This window comes from Sinohyriopsis cumingii, unplaced genomic scaffold (assembly GCF_028554795.1).
Source record: "Sinohyriopsis cumingii isolate HCF-2022 unplaced genomic scaffold, ASM2855479v2 utg001542l, whole genome shotgun sequence".
NCBI classification, from domain to species: domain Eukaryota; kingdom Metazoa; phylum Mollusca; class Bivalvia; order Unionida; family Unionidae; genus Sinohyriopsis; species Sinohyriopsis cumingii.
In genome coordinates this window covers 723,382-748,806 of record NW_028316015.1, presented here as the reverse complement: position 1 = coordinate 748,806, position 25,425 = coordinate 723,382, and the positions used below count along the sequence as shown (strand labels likewise).

The 25,425-nt window shown below is 37.5% G+C and overlaps 1 protein-coding gene across 1 annotated transcript in view; it reads right to left on the bottom strand.

Moving 5' to 3' along the window:
- Positions 1 to 25,425, bottom strand: part of LOC149771968 (uncharacterized) — a 75,574-nt gene that overhangs the window by 7,458 nt on the left and 42,691 nt on the right. The window contains exon 2 of the mRNA XM_089948007.1: positions 10,047 to 10,211. Coding sequence (XP_089804133.1) covers positions 10,047 to 10,211 — 165 coding nt within the window. The remainder of the gene's footprint in view (positions 1 to 10,046; positions 10,212 to 25,425) is intronic.

The following is a 25,425-nucleotide window of genomic DNA, read 5'->3' as shown; positions in this document are numbered from 1 at the left end:
ATAAAATTAGTCAATTCTTATCAATTTTTATGTGCTGAACACGAATATGACAGTCAAATTGCAAAATTGGCTCTAGTTTTTTTGTAATCTGCAAGAAATTAATGTTTACATACCGAAATGCATTCCAATAGTAAAAGGTCAACTGTAATAGCCTACCTATAAAAAATCAAGTCATTGACTACATCTTAGATTTCTTCGCCTGTCTCTTGTACAGCTGTTCGGGAGCATCTCTGAGGAGTGTCCAGCAGTAGTCAGCCAGCATTGTAGTGGACCATTTTCCCTGGTATCTTTGTTCCATTGTTGCGATATCTTGATGAAAACGTTCATCACTAACAATACCACAGTTGCTAGGAAAGAAATCCAAATGGGAATGAAGGAAGTGAATCTTTAGAGACATATTGCAGCCAAGTTTCTTATACTTCATCAACATGTCTTCTACTAGTTCCTTATAGTTTTCTGCCCTAACATTTCCGAGGAAGTTTGTAGAAACTAGGCGAAAAGCATTCCATGCTTGTTTCGCGTCACCTTCCAGCAAGTTGTTGAACCGGTCATCTTTGAAAAGCTCTCGAATCTGAGGACCCACAAAAACTCCCTCTTTAATCTTTGCTTCGCTGAGTCGAGGGAATTTTTCATGCAGGTATCGGAATGCTGGCAAAGTCCGGTCAATGGCTTTCACGAAGTTCTTCATCAAACCTAGTTTGATGTGAAGGGGTGGTAGCAAGATTTTCTGAGCCTCAACCAGAGCTGGGTGTTGGATATTCTTCTCTCCAATGGCTACATTCTGCCTGTGAGTCCATTCCTTCCTCATGTAGTGCATTTCCCTTGCTCGGCTATCCCACTCGCATAAGAAACACATGTATTTTGTATATCCTTGCTGCAGTCCCATTAAAAGGGCAACTACCTTCAAATCACCACAGAGGTGCCAGCTGTACTTGTTATACTCAATGGAATTCAGTAGCTGCCTTAAGTTATCGTATGTCTCTTTCATGTGGACAGCATACGCTACTGGAATAGATGGAAGAATGTTTCCATTGTGCAAAAGCACAGCCTTGAGACTCAGTTTCGAAGAGTCCACAAATAGTCTCCATTCTTGTGGGTCATGAGTGATTTTTAAAGCATTCATGAGGCCCTCAATATCGGAACAGAATATCAGATTACTTTCCTTTCTGAAGAAAGGCTCCAATTGCTGGTGGCGCTTTCGATATGCAGTAATTGTGACATCTTCTTCTAGAAGATTCCATTGTTGGAGTCTTGATCCTAGCAATTCTGCCTTGTTCTTTGATAAGTCCAAATCACGAATCAGGTCATTTAGTTCTTCCTGTGTTATTCTGTGTGGGGTTGATGATGCACCACAGTGAAAATCTGGATCACTGCATGCTGATGGACCAGGAGAAGAACAGGTCGACTCACCTTTGTCTTCGTCAGATGAATCAAGAGAATATTCTGCTGGAGGTTCTGGAATAGGAAGTCCCTCACCATGTGGAACTGGTCTCAATGCAGACGGAATGTTTGGGTAGACTATTCTCGACTTCTTTCGCTTCGTTATTCCGCCGGAAAGAGGAGGAACCAAGCAGAAGTAACAGTCATTTAGGTGGTTGCTTGGCTCTCTCCACACCACTGGGACTGCAAACGGCATTGATGACCTTTTGCAATTCAACCACTGTGAAAGCTGTGTTGTACATGTAGCACAGCATATATGCGGAGCCCAAGGCTTGTCTTGGTCACCAACCTTGCATCCGAAGTAAAGATGATATGCCTTCTTCACTTGAGAATTGATACTTTTCTTCTGGTTGGCAAATGTCACTTCCCCACAAATATAGCAAAAATTGCCCGCGGTATTAACACACTTTCGAGGCATTACTGTTCTTTATTGTACGTAAATGGATAAAATAATAAGTTTTATGTAACAGTAGCTTGAACTGTCTCGCACAACGTCTAAAATATTTTAAATGCTGAACCTATCTGATTGGGCTTTATATAGTACACTGCTTACGTCAGCTTCAGCAGCCGCCTGGCATTAGTATAATAGGCCTACACATGTATAGTACACTGCTGACGTCAACTTACTTCAGCAGCCGCATGGCATTAGTATTGCATTGCATCAGAAAATGATGCAATCAACTGTGGATGATGTGAGCATGATGGTATTATGCAATGTTACATCATTATTCCGGATGTTGCTGCAGTCCTACTGGAGAAATTTACACAGTGAAACATAGAAAATGAGGTATATGAATATCTTCAAAACTAGAGCCAATACAAATTTTTCACGGTTATATTCGTGTTCGGCACACCAAAATACTACAGATTAGGGCCTTTTCAAGTCAGTAATGATTTCACTGTTGACCAGTGTTATTACAGCTATAACAATGAAATATCCCGGATACAATTTGCGCGTACATAAATTTACATAAAATAACAGATGATGCTATGGCTCATCGATTTCTAGGTCAATATAAAATATCTTTCAGTATCCGCAACAAGTCATAGTCATGTAAAGTTTTACAAAGACAACGGTTCGTCTGTTTTATTTGCTTGTCTTATCTACTTTTTTGCCTTTGCCTTTGAAAAAGACTCATTAAGAGTCGAAAGCGCTTAGGCTAGCTAGATACTAGTTTTGCACTGTTCGTAGTCAGTTTATTACATTTATCTTAATCAATCCCTGACAAACGTGATCCCTTGCTGGATCCAGTGCACTTGAAAGGACTGTTATTTGCCATGTGATTTTTATTCTTTGTATATATATATATATATATATATATATATATATATATATATATATATATATATATATATATATATATATATATATATATTCAAACGAGTGTGGAAAAAACTAAAGAATGCAATTGATTCTAAGATAAGAATGTATAGATTATATCTTTAAAATTACAGATGGGTAAATTATGTAATCAACTGAAACTAGAACAAACAAGTTAATTTATATTTTTGTTTTCAGACTTCATCTAAAATTGTGCAAGTCCATAACACTCAGCTTAATGTTTAATTGACCCTTTTATTAGTTGCAAAGTTATTGGTGTGTAGTTATCGGTGTATGTGTATTTCTGTACATTTATATGGGTTTTTTCGAGTAGCTTTGAAATGTGTCGACTAAAGTTTTAGTTAAATTCTGGAAACTAACAAAAAGTCAATGGGTTGTTTGCAAATACTGTAATCTAGATACAACCATCAGTTAGAATGAATTACAATGTATAGTTTCTGATTTGCTCATGTGAAGTTGTATGACCATATGGTGTAATGACCAACATCGGCACATAAACCTTATGTTGTTCCCTATATATCTGCACTATTTATTTGCACACTTATGAACCCAATTATCTACACAATTTGCTACTATCAAAGTGTAATGGAAATGCAACATAATCGACATTGTGACAAAATACATAGGCTGCGGTTCGAATTTTCTGAAATAGTTTACTGTAATTATTAAACGTTTTGTTATTATTTAATTTTTTTGATAATTATCGTTTTCTTAACGAAAATAATATGCAAACATCCAACATCTACATCATTATTTAAAAGTGTTCTCCATAGACCATCTCCTTAAATGTTGTAAAAGTCAGCCTAAAGTGTTTTCCATATCCCAGCTCCTTAACTTTTGTAAAAGTCAGCTTAAATTGTTCTCCATAGCCAAACTCCTTAAATGTTGTAAAAGTCAGCCTAAAGTGTTTTTATAGCCCAACTCCTCAAATGTTTCAAATGTCAGCTTAACGTTTTCTCCATAGCCCAACTCCTTCAATGTTGTAAAGTTTAGCCTAAATTGTTCTCCATAGCCCAACTCATTAAATGATGTAAAAGTCAACCTAAAGTGTTCTTCATAACCAACTCCTTAAATGTTGTAAACCTCAGTCTAAGGTATTCGTCATAGCCCAACTCCTTAAGTGTTGTAAAATTCAGCCTAAAGTGTTCTCCATGGCCCAACTCTTTAAATGTTGTACAATTCAGTCCACCTCCTTAAAAAATGTTGTAAAAGTCAGCCTAAAATGTTTTATAAGCCCAAATTATCAAATGTTGTAATGGTCAGCCATAAGTGTTTTTCATAGCCCAACTCCTTAAGTGTTGTAAAGGTCAGCCTAAAGTGTTTTTCATAGTCAGACTCCTTAAGTGTTGTTAAAGTTAGCCTAAAGTGTTTAGGATAGCCCAACTCCTTAAGTGTTGTAAAAGTCAGCCATAGGTTTTTTTCATAGCCCAAAGTCTTAAGTGTAGTAAAAGTCAGCATAAAGTGTTTTTTTATAGCCCAACTCCTTAAATGTTGTAAAAGTCAACCTAAAGTGTTGCAAAAGTCAGCCTAACATGTTTTTCATAGTCAAACTCCTCAAATGTTGTAAAACTCAGCCTAAAGTTTTTTGGATAGCCCAACCCCTTAAGTGTTGTAAAAGTCAGCCATACGTTTTTTTTGTAGCCCAACGTCTTAAGTGTGGTCAAAGTCAGCATAAAGTGTTTTTTTTTATAGCCCAAAGTCTTAAATGTGGTAAAAGTCAGCCTAAAGTGTTTTTCATAGCCTAACTCCTTAAGTGTTGTAAAAATCAGCCTAAAGTGTTTTTCATAGCCCAACTCCTTAAATGTTGTAAAAGTCAGCCTAAAGTGTTTTCCATGGCCCAACTCTTTAAATGTTGTACAATTCATTCCACCTCCTTTAAACAATCTTGTAAAAGTCAGCCTAAAATGTTTTTCAAAGCCCAACTCCTCAAATGTTGTAAAAGTCAGCCATAAGTGTTTTTCATAGCCCAACTCCTTAAGTGTTGTAAAGGTCAGCCTAAAGTGATTTTCATAGCCCAACTTCTTAAGTGTTGTAAAAGTCAGCCTAAAGTGTTTTCATAGCCCAACTCCTCAAATGTTGTAAGTCAGCCTAAAGTGTTTTTCATAGCCCAACTGCTGAAGTGTTATAAAGGTCAGCATAAAGTGTTTTTCATAGCCCTACTCCTTAAGTGTTGTTAAAGTCAGCCTAAAGTGTTTTTTTAATAGCACAACTCCTTAAATGTTGTAAAAGGCAGCCTAAAGTGTTCTCCATGGCCCAACTCTTTAAATGTTGTACAATTCATTCCACCTCCTTCAAAAAATCTCGTAAAAGTCAGCCTAAAATGTTTTTCAAACCCCAACTCCTCAAATTTTGTAAAAGTCAGTCATAAGTGTTTTTCATAGCCCAACTCCTTAAGTGTTGTAAAGGTCAGCTGTGAAGTGTCGAATTTTGAATTACAGAAAATTTAAAGTTGAATGCATTTAGCAATTAAAGTCTTATCACAGTTAAGCTAGAGAAGTCTTTGTGAAAGGTCACTTCGAACTTTCGTCGTTCATCTCCCCCCATGTCAGTGTAAACTTCAAAGGAACAATATTTCCGACCCAGTGAAATTGACCGGGATATCTTAAAACGGTCTTTAGAAGTAAACATTTGAGCTACCGACCCTAACCGCTAGGTAGGAACCTATGTCCACTTATCATATTTTCAAAGGGAAAATTGTCACGCACTGTCGTACACAGATTCTGAGCTGTCGAAATCTGATGAAAGAAATTATTTCTTTGGGAAAGTTTATGGGACTCTTGCCTACGATTGGGTAGAATAAATTAGGGCGTACACTTTAGAGCAATCTGACTTTAAAGTGACGACCCTAGTCGAAATTGTTTAGTCTGGAAAATTTCTAGAAGAGGAAACTTTGTCTCGACTCCGTGGAAGCCTAAAGATTAGTGCTTTCCTCGTGAAACAAGAAAGGACTCGGTGGGTCGTCGTGTAAAAGAAAAGGCATGTTTAGTGCTAGGACGCGGAAGTCCTGAAAGAAAAGCATCGACGAGGAACAGCTTTCGGAGAGAAGGACGAGACAGTCTGAAGACAGGAGTACGGGGAAAGAAAGAAAGAAGGACGAGGTCTGAGAAAAAGGACCAGAAAATCCATGAAGGGGCAGAACCTAGTGTTTGGAAGGATGAACTAGGAGACGTTGATATACGGTCAAAGTGAATGAAGGTGATGTAATCAAACGTGTCTATTGCGCTCATTCACCTCTTGTTATGATGATGTAATAAATCCAAATTGGACACACCTGTTAAATTCTACTTATATAATCTAACTTGAATTTGAATTACCGTTTTAATTTGTTCCGATTAAATTTGTTATTTTCTTGTCAAAGGGGGCTCGTATTGTTTATTTCTTACTAGCATTCTCGCTCAGTTCTCTGTTGAAATTCCATTCTTCTTTCACTCCCGCCGGGCTATAATATAGAGGGAGGCCATCCTCTGGATAACGCAGCCAAACACAATTAACCACCCCTCTTTATAAGAGGGCGACGTTACATCAGCCTAAAGTGTTTTCATAGCCTAATTCCTTAAGTGTTGTTAAAGTCAGCCTAAAGTGTTTTTCATAGCCTAACGTCTTAAGTGTTGTAAAAGTCGGTCCAAAGTGATCTCCATAACCCAACTCTTTAAATGTTGTAAAATGTAGTCCACCTCCTTAAATACATGTATTGTGAAATGTTAGATTAAAGTATAAAAAAAAACACCAAAAAAAAAAAACAATTCATTTTAATATATTCAGTGTACAATTACCCTTTGCATGTAAAAAGGAAATCATACATTTACTAAGAGATAAAAGAAATATAAAAGACCAAGCCTGACCACAGTATATAAAGATTGGTCATCTGAAAATCCATTCTCGATAGATCACTTAACATCTTTTAAAACTTGTAATAATAATAATAATAATAACTATACTGGCAATGGTCTGAACAAATATTACCAGTAAAAATGGTGTCATAGAGCAAGACTTTCATTGCATAAAACACACGCACACATAGAGAAATGCCCACCTACAAAACATATATATATCTTTACAGTTCTCATGCTTGTCTAAATACTTTTAAGCTTCATAGCTGGATGTTTGGGTCATACAACTGTCGAGTGAAAGTATAAAAATCATCTTGATCAAGAATAATAAACAACATTCAATTTTTTTTGTTTAAAATTAATGATTTCATTACTATTAGACTTAAACAGTATGTTAGATACCGGTAAATATTCACCGAAGCATGATCAGGTTTTTGAAAAATGACAACCTTCAACAATATATTTTCTCCGTCTAATAAATGAACGTAAACAACACAATACATTATCATCGTATACTCATCAGTTCATAAAGTAATCCAAATACTTAAAAATAACGGCCGAAAAGATCTGGAAATTTTAAACGATGCAAGAGTTTTGGGGTTATATAATTTTCAACATCCTAGGGTGGAGTGGAAATCAGTAACATCCCTGCGTACTTTTAAATGCTGGAATAATTTATACTGGAAATTAAGCAAACACATGTCATGCTGTCAAAACTAAGCAAACAGCTCTTATGATTCCTGAAATCGATGCTGTTTCACCGAATGATCATAATTTAAAACCGATATCAATGCTGAACAATCTACCTTACTGCCCGGAGATATTTCCTATTTATTGAAAAATAAATGAATTAAAAAATGAGTGCAGTTTACGTAATCTGCTAACAGGGATAATTTGACAGCAGTTTATTATGACAAATTTCTTAGCTATTAGGATCCGTTATATTGAAAACATTCAAAGCATGTGTGTCAAATTATAGCAAATAATAGATTAATCTCTTAGGGTGAGATAACTCTATAATCTTTGACACATTGACAAATCACCGTAAATATTAGAGCCAGCGGTATATTTGTTTAGTGTATTTTTGCTAATTGCATCTTGCAGCTCACGCTGCACCCTCTTGAGCTAAATCGGGATTTGTTACGAGCATTCATTGAACCCAATGTACACTGTTGAATTTGAGTTTTATTGATCAAGCACGCACATTTGCCGGTTTCTCAAAAAACAAACGTTATCGCAATTATAAAATTAACAATTTAATAGTAGTGGTACGAAAACTCCTTTTGGTTTAATGTTTCAACAACAAATGTGCTCAGGGAACACGATTACCCCGCATCAATGCTCGAGAAAAAGCAATAAACTCAAAACGTAACCGGATGTACTTGCAGGTACGTACAGACGGACAATGGTAACACCATATGCTCCTGTCACATTCGTGTTCGGACATTATAATTTATTTTGTATTTGTCAATAACTTCTGTATCGTTTTTTAGTTTTTTTTTATATTGAAACATTCCCACTGCATTGCAAATGAAGCGAATGAATCAGTAGATTGTTTTCAAAGGTATTGTTGTTGTTGTCTTTTTTGTATCAGAGAGCACATTTATTTTTATAAACTGAGAGGAGAATAATACCTATATTTTGATTCCTTATTTGCATCACCTATTAATACTAATCTATTTGTGCAGAAATCAAAAGTCTTATAACAAATAACTAACCATTTTTAAATAAAAAAGAATACCTTTTTCTAAGGTCCATATTAGCGAAATCTCTTTGCACGATTAATATAGACACACTGTATTATCGAAGTGAACTGTCTATCAGCCATCGCACGCTGTTCGTCAGATTGCTACTCTTCGGTTTTGGAAAACAGTTTAAGTGCTCTCTGATACCGGAAGATGGGAGTGAATTAGGTGCATTGTGGTTCATACAAATCCAATATCTAGTCCATTTGACAACGAAACTAAAGGTAGCTTAGTATATATTTTTAGTAGAAGACGTTCATTGCCACAATTTATCTGGAGAATAAACCTTCAAATTTTTTAACTGAAACTGTTTAAAAGTGTTGTTTCTAAACCTTTCATTAATATAGATAATACAACGCTATTCTATTGATTAAATATGAACATTAAATGAAGCTCATACATTTTTTTATGTACACTTCCAGTTTCAGAAGCTTAGGCCAGTTAGTATTACAAAAGCAGCAAAATATGTAATACCGACACATTTCAATATAAGAAAAAAGTCACCAACGGCCTTATATTACCCGCATGACATCTAACGATCAGGCCATTTTTTATTGAATCTAGTCAGACTTGGTCCAGTTAATGAAAAAACAAATCCGTCAGTTCAAACGTAATTAAGACTGTTATGCAAGACAACAAACTTTGTAAAATTTAACAAATAATTTATTTCCTAGGCCTAGAAGAACAAGGTAAAATGAGAAAAAGAACGTACGGTTTACGAATCAAATCCAAAATAATCCAAGAATTAAAAAGTAGAAGTCCTAGTAAGAAAACATTCTAATGAATTTGAGTTCGAGTCCCGACGAAAATCCAAACATAGAAAGGCAATAACGTATTCTGTAGTTAGTATAGTACTGAAGTGTTGTTTGTTGAACCACATAATATAATATCCCAGTTTTCCGAATAAAAATTCAATAAATATCTTTGTCCAAGAATTCTGTATGAGCACTTAAATATTCCCAGGGAAAAGAATTAATAATTCCATAAAATAGGATTTCAACTCAAACTGGTCACAAAAAACACCTTGACGTCGTCTAAGTATTTAAAAGCCCAACTCAAATATTTTCTCAAAACATCAGTATTAAATCTGGCTGCTGCGCAAAACAGACGCCCGGATAAGGGTCAACCTACCGGTAAAACTAGAATTTCGAAATAATTGCTACATGTTTATAGAACAACGTAGAATCTATTTACATGACTAAAGTCACGTACACCCAGTATAATGTTGATTTCACTCTATGAATCCCACACTAAGAAAGAATTAAAAAAACCTAAAAGAGCAGTTCTTTACTTCCAATCATGAAAAAAGGTCAGGAACAAGGTCAGCTTTTAGATACGAAGTTCTAATATTTGGTTTTCGAAAAACTGAACTGAATTTCTGGAAAATATCAAATCCAGTAAATAAAATTACATTACAATAGCATGTAATAAAATTAAAAAAATATAAAAAAATTCAAACTAACAAACAAAGAATTAAATCAAATCAATTATAAATTAAATCAAATATAAGAAACAATACATGTATGTATGTATGTATGTATGTATGTATGTATGTATGTATGTATGTATGTATGCATCGATGTGTTAATTGGTGGAAGGAATTCTGATGGATGGATAGATGAATGGGTCTAATACAATTTTAACATGTAGGTATTGTCAAAAGTTAAGTTTAGAGCTTTTATGACTTACCCGGATAATCTAAATTTGAAATCAAAAGATCACTCATGTCATTGTTTAGCGCGTTTCTCTTGCCGTAAACGTGATAAAATCGTCTAGGGCTAAGTTTTTTTGGTTCCCATCCTCTGATTTGCCTACGAAAATCATTATCTGGGAGTTCTGTCAGATCGTTGTTAACTGCAAAAATAAGAGAGACTTTGAATGACAAAGTGTTAAATTGTTCCTCAAACTTATATAAGTATATAGCTTCTACAAATTAGCATGTCATAACAAGACCTACAAATGGACTTGTGAAGAATCAGTGATTGACCTACAGGTGGCATACAGATGGAATTAGCAGATTCGTCAATTGTATTGTACGATTGCTTGGGAAAAAATATCAACCTTAAACTCATTCTCAGAAATTTGATTATCTCCAGGTCACTACTGAGAGATTCAGTCTCCATAATGGTTTGACGCTCAGCTAGGATGCTTAGGGCATTTGGTGACGCACTCTTCCACAATTCCCAGCCTACTCTGATCTACTGGTGACTACGCACTCTTCCAACATTCCTAGATACTGTTGACTTTGTGGAAGACTTGAAATAAAGCAATATAAAGTATTTTCACCAATCAATCTGATTAAAATCAGATCTCCGCTGTCCTAGGTGAAGATCGGACGACGACCGCTTAGAGGTAACGTTATGGTGACCTTCGAATTAGCCAATGGAAATGCAGCTTTCAAAAATCTGAAAGTAAATAATATCGTTCGGTACGGTACACATTCACGCTCTTTGTCCACGCTGCTCAGCCTCCAAACGAGAAGATATAAGACTTCATCTGATTGACTGATAAAATAAGTCATTATGGTAATAACACAGGTTACCAGAACATGGCCCCTAAGCGGTCGTTGTCAGATCTTCGTGTATAACGGTTGAGATCTGATTTTAATCAGATTGTTTCATCAATCGGCCCACTCTAAACGCAAATACATATATATCAAAAAGAGCTGACAGCTATTGCCCCATGAACTGCATCACGTATTGTATTCATCCTGAACGATTTTTGAAGTGTTGCTAAATAAAGCTTTTCCTCGCTACCACCAATTTTCCATCACCTGAAGTAAAAAACTTATTTTGGCTTCTGGTGTCTAAACCATCTGGAGAAAGACTTTTCCCCAGCTTCTGTTATTATTTTCCCCTCTTTCAAAAGCATTTGATCCTTTTCTGGTTTAAATCAAAGGACACAGCTCTTGATCAATATTAAATTGATTCATTAAAAATGTGGCAGAAATGGTGGGGTACAAATATATTATCAAATTTATCAAGAACATTAAATAATAAAATGATATCAAATTTATCAAGAACAATAAATAATAAAATGATAAATGGCATATTAAAAATAAATAAATTAATTTTGAGTTCGTGCGAAGGGACACATTCATATAAAGCATTTAATAGACCTTACACCTAATCGGGCGATAATTGTTTTGATAGATGATTTCCAGTCTGGCATTAAATTTCAGATAATGTGCCGATGTGCCGTGAAATAGCAATTACAGCTAACCGTTCTAAAGTACTGATCGATAATGTGCGCTGATGATCTTCAAGATAAGGAGCCCAATTCTTGTCTCCCACAAAATTTAAAAACAGGACTTCATTATTCTTGCTTTCAGATGATCTTTACATATTCAAAATTTGGAATCCACCACTTGCCAATCATATTCAGCTGTTCCCGCGTATATTTATTATATATGTACTCTAATACATCTCAAGAATACTCAGACTGAACAGTGTCACGGTGTAAGCATCCATACCTTCGAAAATAATCACAAAGGTTCCTTATCTGCGTTATATAATTTACTTTAGAATGTTGTTGTTGTTGTTGTTGTGGGGTTTAACGCCATTTTTCAGCACGATAGGCTATACATGGCGGCCAGTATTAATGGTGGAGGAAGAACCCGGAAAACCCCGGAAAGAACCACCGACCCACGAGAACCTACTGGCAAGCTTTCTCACATGCCCACATTGGCTGAATCTTAGACTCGAACCGCCGTAGACAGAGGTGAGATGGCAGTGATCCGTAACGAAGAGCGCTTTAGACCACTCGGCCACTCGGGGCCCCTACTTTAGAATAATACAATGCCTATTGATCAATGTTTCATGTGACAGAACAAAGATTTATATTGATCGAGATGAGAAACAGAATTTATGCTTTTGGGAGCAGACTTTTTACATTTTTTCACACATATATCGGCATTTTTCATTTAAACATTCGTGGATGGTAGGCACAACAGATGGTACAAGTGATTAAAAATGGACAACCTAAAACCATTGAGATTTCCTTTCCTTTATTTTGCTTTTCCGTAAATACATTTTTCAGATGAGTGCATCTATGAGTCGTGAACCGATTATTTCGATAAAAAGATTCAAATCAGTCTGCAAGTCTTAGTCGATATTACAATCCTAAGTCACAAGTATGCGGAATACATTTGGATGTTTGGCAGTGTCTTTCTGTCAACCAATTTGAAAAATTGGCCGAAAGTGTTTAAAGTAATCGCTCTGACACGAAAACCAGCAAAGTTAATATCTACTACTTTATTACATTTTGTACACTCCGTCGTTTCTTGCAAAACTTTTTATTATAGCACAATTTGCATAGAATCGGACGTCATCGTCCTCTTGAAGGTCAGATCTGATTCGATGTAAGTGTCTGTCTCTAGTTTTGCTATAAACAAAGTTGTATGAAATTTGTGTATTGCACCAATGATACTAGTGTAGCATCTTTTTATCTCAAAGGATGTACTTGTCCGAACGGCTCTGATTTTTCAAACACTTGTACCAACTTTTCAATCGGCTGAAAATTAAAGTTAAGCAGAAAAGCCAAAAAGACCCATATGTCTGTGACGCAGGATTGTAAATGGTGCATTCTGATTCAAATTTTCTTGTAGTGTTACCAAAAGCCTCAACGTGTAGCTTTCACAACTTGTTTTCATAAACTATTTCTTAGCAGAAGTGTCAAATTGCTTTGCCAAAAAAAAGCTTTCGAAACTACTCCAAATTTACAAGATATGCAAACAGTCCTAACCCATCCAGCCACACCCTCTTATGTTGGATGGAGACAAGATGGCAGATATCGCTTAACTGGCTTGAAGCAGCTGTTCCGTTTTTTAGTGCCGTTTTCATGATATTTGTGCTTGTTGCCTGTTTCCATCTTTGTTATTGTGTTCATTATGTATTGGTTGTTGAATTCGTACGTGTTTCTTCATCTCCTTGTTTTGGAAACGAGAACATTTAGACTTTTTCTCAGCTGTCTTGCTCCACTGTTTTTGAACAAACCGCCATGACGTGATACTCGCCAGTCAACCCGTTTATGCTACGATGGACCCTCATTAATTGCTTTAAATGATCACTCCTTGGCTCTCCACACTACATTGTGCTCTAGACTAAACAAACCGGGACTACATTCATCGTTACCTAAATGTAAACAGAAGCGAAAAAAGAAACGTTGTTTCAAAGCTGGCCGGCGTAGAACAGGAAGAAGAATCCCAGTTATCTCCCTTATTTCGGCACAACCATTTTTAAAAAAATCGACCGTTAATTTAGATAACCTAATTCAAATCCCTATTAATTCGTCAACCTTTGTGTCAAATATCCAAGAAATACCTCTGCGCATTGCATTATTCAATGCCCACTCAGTAAGACCACCGGAACAGTGCACAGAAATAGTTAATTTTATCAACGACCAAAATGTTGACATATTTTTCCTGACAGAAACATGGCTAAAAACATCAGGCGATGAGCCCAAGTGTGCGGATCTAACACCCACTGGTTACTCCATCAAGTCGTTCCCCCGTAATTCTCGCGGAGGTGGAATTGCTGTCATCAAAAAGAACTCCATGATAAAACGTCTTAACCACACCACAACATTCAATTTCGACCACACATCGTTTGAACTAGTCCAAACCACGCTCACACTGGAGCAAAGGTCAGTCCATTTTTTCTGCCTATACCGCCCTCCTCCTAGTAGAAAAAACAAGCTGGCTGACTCTCTCTTTTTGGAGCAGTTTCCGAATCTCCTGGACTATGGAAATTCGATAGGTGGCAACCTGATTATTCTTGGAGGTTTCAACTTTCACTTTGACTGTCCCGGAAACTCAAATGCATCAAAACTCATGGATTCCATTAATGTTTTCAACCTCAAACATTCAGTTAACCAGCCCATCCATAAACATGGTCACATTTTAAACTGGATTCTTCATAGACCTGATGATAACATTCTATGGTCCTCCCTGGTATCCCATGACCTTGCATCAGATCACCTCTACATTATATGCCATCTTGACGTATCAGTCCCTAACCCTCCACCTTTATCTGCTACTAAGAGAAACCTCCGTATGATAAAGAGAACAAAACTAATGCACGACATCCAAGCTAACCTAACAACTTGCTTACCTCTTACTGCAGAACAACTCGATAACTGTCTGCGTTCATTGCTTGACAAACACGCCCCAGCTACCAAGTGCAGAGTATCAATTCAAAAGTGTTCTCCATGGTATAGCAGTGTTAGGGACCAGCCTCGCACTGCTAAAAGAGACCGCCGTAAAGCTGAGAAGCTCTGGCTTTCCACCAGACTCACTGTTCATAAGCAAATCTATGAAGTCGCTAAGAAGAATGTCACAAATATAGTCCATGCAGCGAAATCAGCCCACTACACTACTAAGATCATGAAAAGTTCCAGCTGCAAAGAGATCTTCAGATTACTAACAAGCTAATTTCAAGGAACAAATCAACACCACATCCAACTACCTTCTCTCCAGTCGACCTTCCGGACGTGTTTGCAAATTTCTTCCGTGACAAAGTACAAACCATCAGAGATAAGCTTGACACCACAATTTCAATTGACTCGTCGTCACCATACAGTTGGGATACAGAATTTGAGCGGCAACCATTAGCAGCATTTGAACCTGTCTCTATGGATTTCGTACGTACAATCCTGATGAAGAGTGCACCAAAGTCATGTGAATTTGATCCAATTCCAACATCACTGCTGCTTGAGCGCTTAGATCCAGTATTGCCTTCACTAACTGATGTTATTAATACCTCTCTCTCATCCGGGGAATTCCCATCATTTTTCAAAACTGCCATTGTAAAGCCTCTGCTGAAGAAACCAACACTAGACCATAACGATTTAAAGAACTACCGCCCAGTTTCTAATCTCCCATTCATATAAAAAATCTTAGAAAAGGTTGTTCTATCCCAGCTTGTATCTCATCTAAATTCAAACAGTCTTTTTAGCAATGTACAATCTGCCTATCTCCTTTGCCACAGTACTGAAACTACTCTTCTAAAAGTAGTTAATGACATTCTCTCTGCGTTGGATAGCGGAAAAATTACAGTCCTCACCCTCCTTGATTTGTCTGCAGCATTTGACACAATAGACCATGATATATTACTTCACCGTCTCCAGCATGTGTTCGGCATTCATGATACAACCTTACTGTGGTTGAAGTCCTACTTGGTCAACAGGACACAAATTGTATTCGCAAATGGAATACACTCCAGCCCAATTGATCTATGTTGTGGTGTTCCACAGGGGTCTGTTCTTGGACCTGTTCTCTTCATTCTATACACTCAGTCGCTCTCAAGTGTCATAGATCAACATCCAGTGTCTCACGAATTGTACGCTGATGATACCCAAATATACAAATATAGCCACCCAACTGAAGTTGATGCTACCATCCAAGGTGTAGAGAGGTGCATTTCTGATGTGAAATCATGGATGACGTGTAACAAGCTGCAGATGAACGATGATAAAACTGAGGCCATTCTGATCACAACACAAAGACTTTCTCATTCACATCCTTTATTTCAAACAATAAATATCAGCAACGCCAACATTAAATTCACACAATCAGTACGAAATCTTGGTGTTACTCTGGACAGTACTCATTGCACCAACATGTCATGAACATATGCAAGGCTGCATATCTTGAGCTGAGACGCATCAGCTCATTTCGCCAATATCTTTCAGTTGATGCCACTAAAACACTTGTGTGTTCATTAGTACTTTCAAGACTGGACTACTGTAATACAATTCTATCTGGTTCATTTCAATATCTACTTCAGAAACTTCAAAAAGTTCAAAACACAGCTGCTCGGATCATACTTAGAGTACCACGATCAGAGCACACCATCCCCGCTGCTCTGTACCCTACACTGGCTATCCATTCGATCCAGAATCAAACACAAAATTTGTTCTCTGTGCTACGTTTCACTGTCGGACTCTAGTCCAAGATACCTATCCAACCTCACCCATGTGTACACACCAGCAAGATATTTAACGCTCCTATTCTGACAATCGTATACTCATTGTTCCCACTATGAAAACAAAGTCATATGGACAGCGTTCTTTTGCATACCAGGGCCAGCAGCGTGGAATGAATTGCCCACTGAACTTAGACACAAAGACACAGTGATCACATTCAAGAGTGCTCTCAAAACTCACTTATTTCGAAAGCAAGAACAAACTTAAAGACTTAATAATGTTTCCTACCTGAAACATTCTCAGCGTGTTTTTCTATTTTTTAATGTTTTTCTAATTTCATGGTGTTTGTTTTTGTAATAATATTATTATATGTCTTTTTATCTTACAGGTGTTGTCTAATGTTGTAAGCGCTTAGAGCTTCTAACGATTAGGCGCTATACAAAGTCCTCATTATTATTATTATTATTATTGCACCAATTTTAGGGAGAATATGGATAAATGGACTCTCCACGCACGCAAACCGCAAAAATTTTGTTATCAATGATCCTGAAATTCTGATCATTGACACATAATATGCACGACAACATCAAAACAATTGCTTATCTAATACCACTTGATTGTGAAATACAAGTCACACGGCAATCCTAATTAATATACTTTATACTATGATCGAAATATCTTATGACAAAATACTTAAAAAATATCAAAATTGATTCCAGTATTGCAGATGAATGGAAGAATTTGCTATTTACATCCCTTATTTCCTGAATAACCACATATAATGTGTTGTACTGTTGTGGGTGGGCATATTAACGCTAGAACTACATATAGCTAGATTATTATGTATCTGAAATAAAGCCATAAACCTTGTAATTGATGACAGGAACCAAAACAAATGCTCCAGTTATTTCTCAGAATAATTATTTCTGATGAAACTCAAACCATTGTCAACAAAAGAAGTCAATACAATGTCTGTTACAAGTAAATTGTTTGTTCAATAATTTGTAACGTATTTGAAAAAATAACTCTTAAGGTACAAGATACATATGTAATTTCTCCAGAAGAATACCCTACCTCACGAAGATTTTTTTCTTCAAATTATGAATCATTTTCTGCCGAAACTTTTGATATAGAGAAACTATAACTATTCTCGTACTCACTTCAACGTTGATGTTGCTCTTTTCAGATTTTATAAATAAAAACATTTTGTAAGGCGATAGTGATGACAAAACAATGCACCTTTGTTTGTATTATACAGGTGTGACTTGTTCTGGAATTTGCATTTTATTATACAGCCTTTTCTGTACAGCTTTGTCGGTATTATACAGGTGTGACTTGTTCTGGAATTTGTAATTAATTATATAGCCGTTTCTGTACAGCTTTGTTACATTATACAGGTGTGTTTTGTCCTGAAATCTGCATTTTATTATATAGCTGTTTCTGGGCAGCTTTGTTTGTATTATACAGGTGTGTTTTGTCCTGAAATTTGCATTTTATTATACAGCCGTTTCTGTACAGCTTCACAACTTGGAGATGGATCTGGTATTTAGTGACGTCAATCCACGGTCTCTACTGATATTTAGTGACGTCAATCCAAGGTCACTACTGATATTTAGTGAAGGCAATCCACGGTCTCTACTAATATTTAGTGACGGCAATCCACGGTCTCAATTGATAATTAGTGACTGCAGTCCACGGTCTCTACTGATAGCAGCTAAGTAAGAGTGTACAAAACCTGATTTCAAGTTGATCAAAATTCCTTGCTCCAAAAATGAACCATCATCATTTCTGTCTCGTGAGTTGGGTTCAAAATGACGATAACACTTGTCAACAAACAATCCAGCCATCCCATTTGTTGTATGTATACACCTCCATTCCAGTTGTAGATTTAATGGAAGGGAACTGTTTGTTACAATACATTTTATTAAAATTAAAATGTGTAGAAAGTTATGTTTTTATTGAAGTTCTGCTTTTTAGCATCTTGTAAGAGAGAGAGAGAGAGAGAGAGAGAGAGAGAGAGAGAGATGTTCTTCACCCATGAAAACAGTAATAGTACGACCGTTACGTTACCCGCCTGTTCCGGTTATACGAGAATATGACAGTCGGTTAAAAGTTTCTTGAATTATTTTGAGACATTAGTTAATTTGAATATAATTTTATTTATATAATTTTATTTAATATAAACAGGTCTTAGCAACATCTTGGAGTGTATGGATATAATTTAGAATTTACGTAACGAATTTGTAATAATTTATCTTGCCGTATTAAAAAGTAGTAAGCTTTGGTATAAGTTACACACGTGTATCTAAATAGTGGGAGATCATCTTCATTATTTTCTACTTTCCCATCATCTCTTCATTATTTGCTACTTTCCCATCATCTTTATTTTATGATATTTTACTTCCAACAATTCCAACATAAAGTTTATTGCAACAGCAAATACGTGGTCAGTAGTCTATTGTACACAAAATGGAGTAGATCCAACCTAGCTACGTCATAACTATACCCATCTTGGCCTACAATCGAAGCGAATGTATCGAATTAATTTTTTCATAAATTTTAAACTGCTCATTGGATTTTAAAAAAAAATGGACGTATATATTTCCATTCACTTCGTATATTCATTTAAGGCATTTTGAATATTAATAATTATGTACGTATCTTAGGGTGCTTTTCATAAGTTCTAACACTGGGCTTGCGTTTTATACATGCATCCACCCCGTTATTATTATTATTATTATTATTATTATTATCATTATTATTATTATTTCTTTGAATGGATGAGACTTAATGTGCTTTCAAAATACCAGATTATTACTCGACATTATGAATTGTTTAATACTACTTTGGTATTAATTGATATAATCGTTTGTAAGAAACAAACAGGAATCAGAACTTGATGCAAACAACTATCTTTCATTATGTAAACGATTTACCGTTATAACAAAATTATATGGCAAATGAAAGCAAAGAGAAAGACAGAAAAGTGGAAAATTGCAAAGAAATATTAAAATATTCAAAACTTCTGTTCTATTAAATACAGTAACGGTAGTAGTGAAGGGGGCCACCCTAGCGTCAATGGGAATTAGCATTACAGACCCCACCTGGGCCACTCTAGCGTCAAGGGAAATTTAACATGGAGAAAAACCATGGGCCACTCTAGCGTCAAGGGAAATTGAACATGGAGAAAAAACCTGGGCCACTCTAGCGTCAAGGGAAATTGAACATGGAGAAAAAACCCTGGGCCACTCTAGCGTCAAGGGGAATTGAACATGGGGAATAGAGTTTGGGCTTGTCTAGGGACAAGGGGAATTGAACATGGGATTTTTTTTTAAAAATAAGAAAAATTTTAAAAAAGGGTAGGCAATCGAAAGTCATTCTCTTTTCGAGACCTATGAGTGGCCCTGAAAAGGGCCTTTGGGTTTCTTCTGCTTCTAATTTTTTCTATTTCTCCACCAACTTCTTATTTTCTCTCCTACACTCTTTCTCTTCTTTTCTTCCTTTTTTTTCTCTTCTTTTTTCTTCTCCTCCTCTTCTTTCTTCCTCTTCTCATTTTCTTCTTCTTTTTCAATTTTTTCATTCCATGTTCTTATTCTTATCCTTTCCTCTTCATCCTCCTTCTCCTCCTTTATTTCTTTCATCACAGCACTTATCATTTCCTTTACTTTTCTTAAGTTGTTAATCTCCATCTTCACTCGATGGGGGCTATAAGAATAGTGATCTTCATTTAGTCTCACTAGCATTTGTTCCATTATGCCCAAATTGTCCAGGACGTCTTGCAAATGTTTGCATTTTATCGAGGTGGCTTGAAGCCATCTTCTCTGTAGAATGGTGTAAACGACGAATACTGTGGGTTCTTACAGTAAAAGCGCGGACGTGATGGAAAACATCCCCCTAAGACATAAAATTGATATTACCTAGATCATGACCAAAGAAGGCGCGGACGTGAAGGAAAACATACTCTACTTTTCTCATTTCATATGATCTACTATCCACATACGTGAACCAGCAATAAACTAACCCCAAATCTACTATTTACACACGCAAATCATTAAAACGAAATCCATAATCTACTATCCACACAATCGTACGTGAGCGGTTACAGAACCCTAACTATACTCTCCACATACGCTAACAAACAATAAACAAACCCATAATCTACTATTCACACAAACGTACGTGAGCGCTTACAAACACAAACACACAAACACATACACTCACACTATGAAAAAGAGTCAGTGTTTATATTCACACTACTCTACCTACACACATTGGCAAATCGATTGTTATTTCTTTTCTAGAGTATTGGGTAGCCCTGAAAAGGGCTGTTTGTTTTTTTAACTCCAGATGCGCCTATCTAATGATGGCACCTTCCAGGCCTGGCACCGCACACACATCTTCTTCCCCAGTCTCCTTTTACCTTTCTTCTTGGGAGTGCAGAGGCGGGATAAGTGGCTTCAGAATCCCAATTTTCTGTCTCTGGGATTCTGAAATTTTCTCTCTCCTTTTCCTCCTCTTCTTTTTTTCTTCTTTCCTCCTCCTCTTTCATCCTTGCCTCTTCGACAATGGCCTCCGCGGCCAGTTCATTTAGTATGCGCCTGGCATATTCCAGGTGCACCTGGAGTTCTAGCAGTTTCACAATTCTGGTATTCATTGTCTTGTCAACGAATGAACAGGGTAGCTAGACTGACCAGCGAGTTTCAATTTATACTTAAAGCGCGGACGTGATGGAAAACATCCCCTAAAACAAAATTGATCTTACCTAGATCATGACCAAACAACGCGCGGACCTAAAAGAAACACTCACTCACTTTTTTATACTACCCATTACTATTCTAAAAATTTTCATTAATCACTTCAATATACTATCCACATACGCAAAGCAATCCATCCTCAAATCTACTCTCCCCACACCTCAAACAGCAAAAAAAAAAAAAACATGATCTTAATCTACTACCCACACCAACGTACGTGAGCACTTACAAACACACAATCCTATACACAAACACATACACTCACACTATGAAAAAGAGTCAGTTTTTATATTCACACTACTCTACCTACACACATTGGCAAATCGATTGTTATTTCTTTTCTAGAGTATTGGGTAGCCCTGAAAAGGGCTGTTTTTTTTTTTTTTGTTTGCTATGGCAATCTTTTAGTTTCTAAGAATGCGACGTCCTCTGAGGATAGACTTTCTGACGATAGGTCTGCTTCTTCGGAAAGAGAAGAAGAACTCTTTGGTGTCGATACGACAATCGACAAAACCTCTCTCAGGTTCAGGTTCAGGTTGCTGCTGCTGCTGCTGCTGTTGTTGTTGCTGTTGCTGCTGTCTCTGAAGTCTGTACTTCTCTGTCCATTCTTCTTTCTCCCTGTTCACTTCTTCTCTGAAGAGCTCTTCTATCAGGTCTTCAGTGACTTTTAACATTCTCACATTCTCTATCTCTTCTGGCTTCGGTATCAGACTGTGTCTGATGCTATGCAAATTCACGTAGGCTTCGTTTAGCTTAGCTAGTTTGGAGCACATCTTCGTAGGAGGATGAGTCGACAATGGATGGTTAGACTGGAAACTGCCCCGGTTCTTAAAGTCAAAGCGCGGACGTGAAGGAAAACATCCCTCTACGGTTTTCGAGCCGCAACGTTCAATGAGTGTCATGAGAGGGATAGTAAGAAGTTAAAGAGCATGAATCAACATTCTTATAGCCAAACAAAAGACAAAGGCATTTTTTTCAAAACACAACATTTTTTATTCAAAATCACTTAACACTAACAAACAACTCTAACATTTTTAACAATAATCCAACCATATAACATCAAACATTTTTTTCAAATCACAAACATTTTTTTCAATTAACACTCTACTTTAAACAGGGTTGGCAACGTTGTGAATGAAATTGTGATTTCCACTGTTGGAAGTCATTAGGCCATTGATGGACACTACGTTTCCTAGCTTGAGACAAAAGATAAGCATAATGGTCACAAAACCATCGATCTACTTTCACATCGTTTCTAGAAGAAGAACCAGGATCAAAATGAGTCACTAAATGTTCTAAGGAATAGCCCAGGCTGCGATGATGCAAAAAATACACACAATATTGTCCACACACTAAGGAATCTGTGCCTTGTAATTTCACATTATTGAATCGGGTGGTCTGAGCATTTCTTCTCATAAAGTCGATGATATCGTCTTCCAAAGGGGGCAATCCGTACGAATCGAAATATTCCACACATCCTTCTTGAGGAAAGTAAACGGCTACCCAGTGGGTTCCTGGGAGATGACTGTCGTCCGTGTTGATCACGTAAGCTAGATGGTCTTGAGGTTTGCGATGAGGGAGTTCATCTTTAGCACAGACGACAGGATTCCAAGAAGCCGTATACGAACTGTGGTTCAAAAGGTAATAAAGTTCCCAGGTATCCATGTTTTGTTTTTTTCTTCTTCACAGGTAATAATAAGTCATCAATTCGATCCTGACTTTTTGCTTGAAAATGTCTGACAAATAACCGTTTCTTCGCTTCGTCTCCTCACTCTGATTCAGGAGAGCTTCGATACGATCGATCTCTTGAGTGGTTAATGGTGGACAAAAATGTTCACGCAAGTCTTTATACCACTGATGCAACACGTCTTCGTCCGAGATGAGACTCCAAGCATCGTCCAGATACTCGTCCAATTTTTCTTCTTGACTCAGCATCAGGCATTTATCGTGTTGAATTTGACTGGGATGGTCGTTTTGACATCCATAGCAATTTTTCTTGATCAATTCCGTCATTTTTTCGACCAAGTGTTTGGCAAAACAGGAGACTAAATGGGCTTCTTGTTCTGGCCATCTTGACTTCATCATGATAACTTCTTCTTTTTCCAGGGTCTCCTCACATTCCATCTCCAAAGTTTCTCCACTAGGTAAAGAGGGATAACAGTCTTCCATAGCTTCTAATAGTCTAGAATGACTTCTCTCAAACTGTTGATTTCTATGGTATTATCGAATTCTGCATACAGGATGACGTTCACTGTCTTGTCCAGTGAATCTGCAAACTGAAGTTCCACACGAATCTGGCCTGATTTTATAGGGTGGAAATGTCCCTCGTCGCTGCCTTGGTCTGGAGTGAAATCGAAAGCCCACAAAGCATAGCCTCCTGCATAATCCTCGTACGTAATGCCGTGACTGGTGTTGGTTCCTAACTGACCGGTGGCTTCGTACAGGGACAAGTACGACCTCAAGTAATTGTTCTGGGCAAAGTTAGGTTCGAAAGGTCGGGTACACAAGGTCTTGCCATCGCGACTGACTTCGATTTTCTTCACCTTAAAGTGTCGAAAGTGGAAAGGATTTTTAGCCAAAGCTCCGTTGAAGGCTTCATTCTCGACCATACCAACGATTAAACTTTTGGGTAGCTGTCCTTGGAACAGATGATCTTGGATCATGGAATGCTGTCCAGTAGGAATGGTGAACGTTTTCACTTCCACGCGTCGTATGGGATACTTGGCGGTCGTTCTGCTCAACGTCTGACTGATGTCGTTTCCCACTTTAGGTAACACTTCCACGCCTCGTACGTAGAGCCTGGCTTCCTCGATGACAGTTTTTCAAGCGGCAGTACCTGTCAAATGGAAAGCGGCACTGCTACGATTCAGTCTCAGGCGGACATCCACCCCGTTGAGCAAATACTTTTCTTGCAACCACATGTCCAAATGCAAACGATCCATCAGTTCTAAACTACGACTTTCAGCAATTTTTTTTCTTCGTTCTGTAAATCCCTCATTGTATGGTTTATTTTTATCAGTTGTAATAATTTCGAATGTTTCAAACTCGTCAGCTTCGTCAGCTTCCCACACCACACAGGCATTGAGATGAGTGTTCTTGGCGTCTATTCCGTACGTCAAGAGATTTTCCAGGTAGGCACGATAAGGGTAAGTATCCATGCTGCTACTGACTAGTTTGTTATTCAAGTACAAGTCCACTCAACTGAACAAGGAATGCATGAAATTGTTGACGGGAGCTATTATCTCATCACTTTCTATGTTTGTGTTGTCATCTTCGATAACTTTGACTTTCAAGTACAAGTAACTGCTATTCAGATCGATGTAATCTTCGGGCTGTCCCTTGATTTCAAACTCGATGGGAGCTGAGGCTGTCACTGAGGAGACGGGATGAAATTCCACCCACTGGGATTCTTGCATCGTCATCATGGTGGGGGGCATGGCAAACAGATCCAGTTCCGACTTGGAACAAGCGCAAGACTCTCGGTGCATCATTTTTTTCTCTTTCTCAATAACCGAAAACGTCTAAGTCTCGAACGGTTCTTCTTTTCTTTGTCTTTCTCGCTTTAGAAGTGTGAAGTCTGGTGAAAGGGTGTTTTCTTCGTCGTCTCTTTCTGCCTTGTCCTTGCTGAATGCTTGACTTGGTAGCGTGCAGGGCATTTATAGGTGTGTCTCGTCGGCCCAAAAGGTCTTTACCCGTTTGTAGCAAGACATTTTTGCCTGCCCTCATGAAGGCTTCTTTGGGGTTTTGTTTGTCGATGACGGCATTTTGGAGAAATTCTTTGCCTTGCGTCAGTGCCGCATCTTTCAAGGCGTGCAATCTGCGTGTCACCATCGGTTTCAACACCGGAGCCACCGAACGAAAGGCCGATTTTAACATATCTCCTAAACCGTGTCCTCGCTGTCGAGCAACCCCTCGGTACACTGGATACACGACTTACGAGTAGTGAGAGAACCGTTTTCGAAAATGGAGTTTCACCGTGACTTTTCCTTTGGTGAATGGAATATTTTGTCCCAAATCTCCTTTTATAGCAATGTTGACCGTGTCCAAATACGACTTGCTGACGGGCAAATAATGAGGATGTACAAATTCGCGGTGAACGTGGTAAGTGTTTCCACCTTCCTCGTCAGTGGCCGTGGCAGAATTTACTTTGAAAGGAATGACACGCAGTAACGGCACAGAGGTGTGTCCCACCACGTTGTACTCCACCACATCGGAGTACACAAACATCAAATTCAGTCCCTGGTTCAGTTCTACCGGGAAACGAAAATACCTCGCAAAATGCCCGTTGTTGTCAATCTCTGCTTTCTCTATCTTTTTGGTCTGCTTATCCGTGACCATATTGAGGTCTCCACCCAAAATGTCATACAATTCTGGGCAAAATTTAATACGTA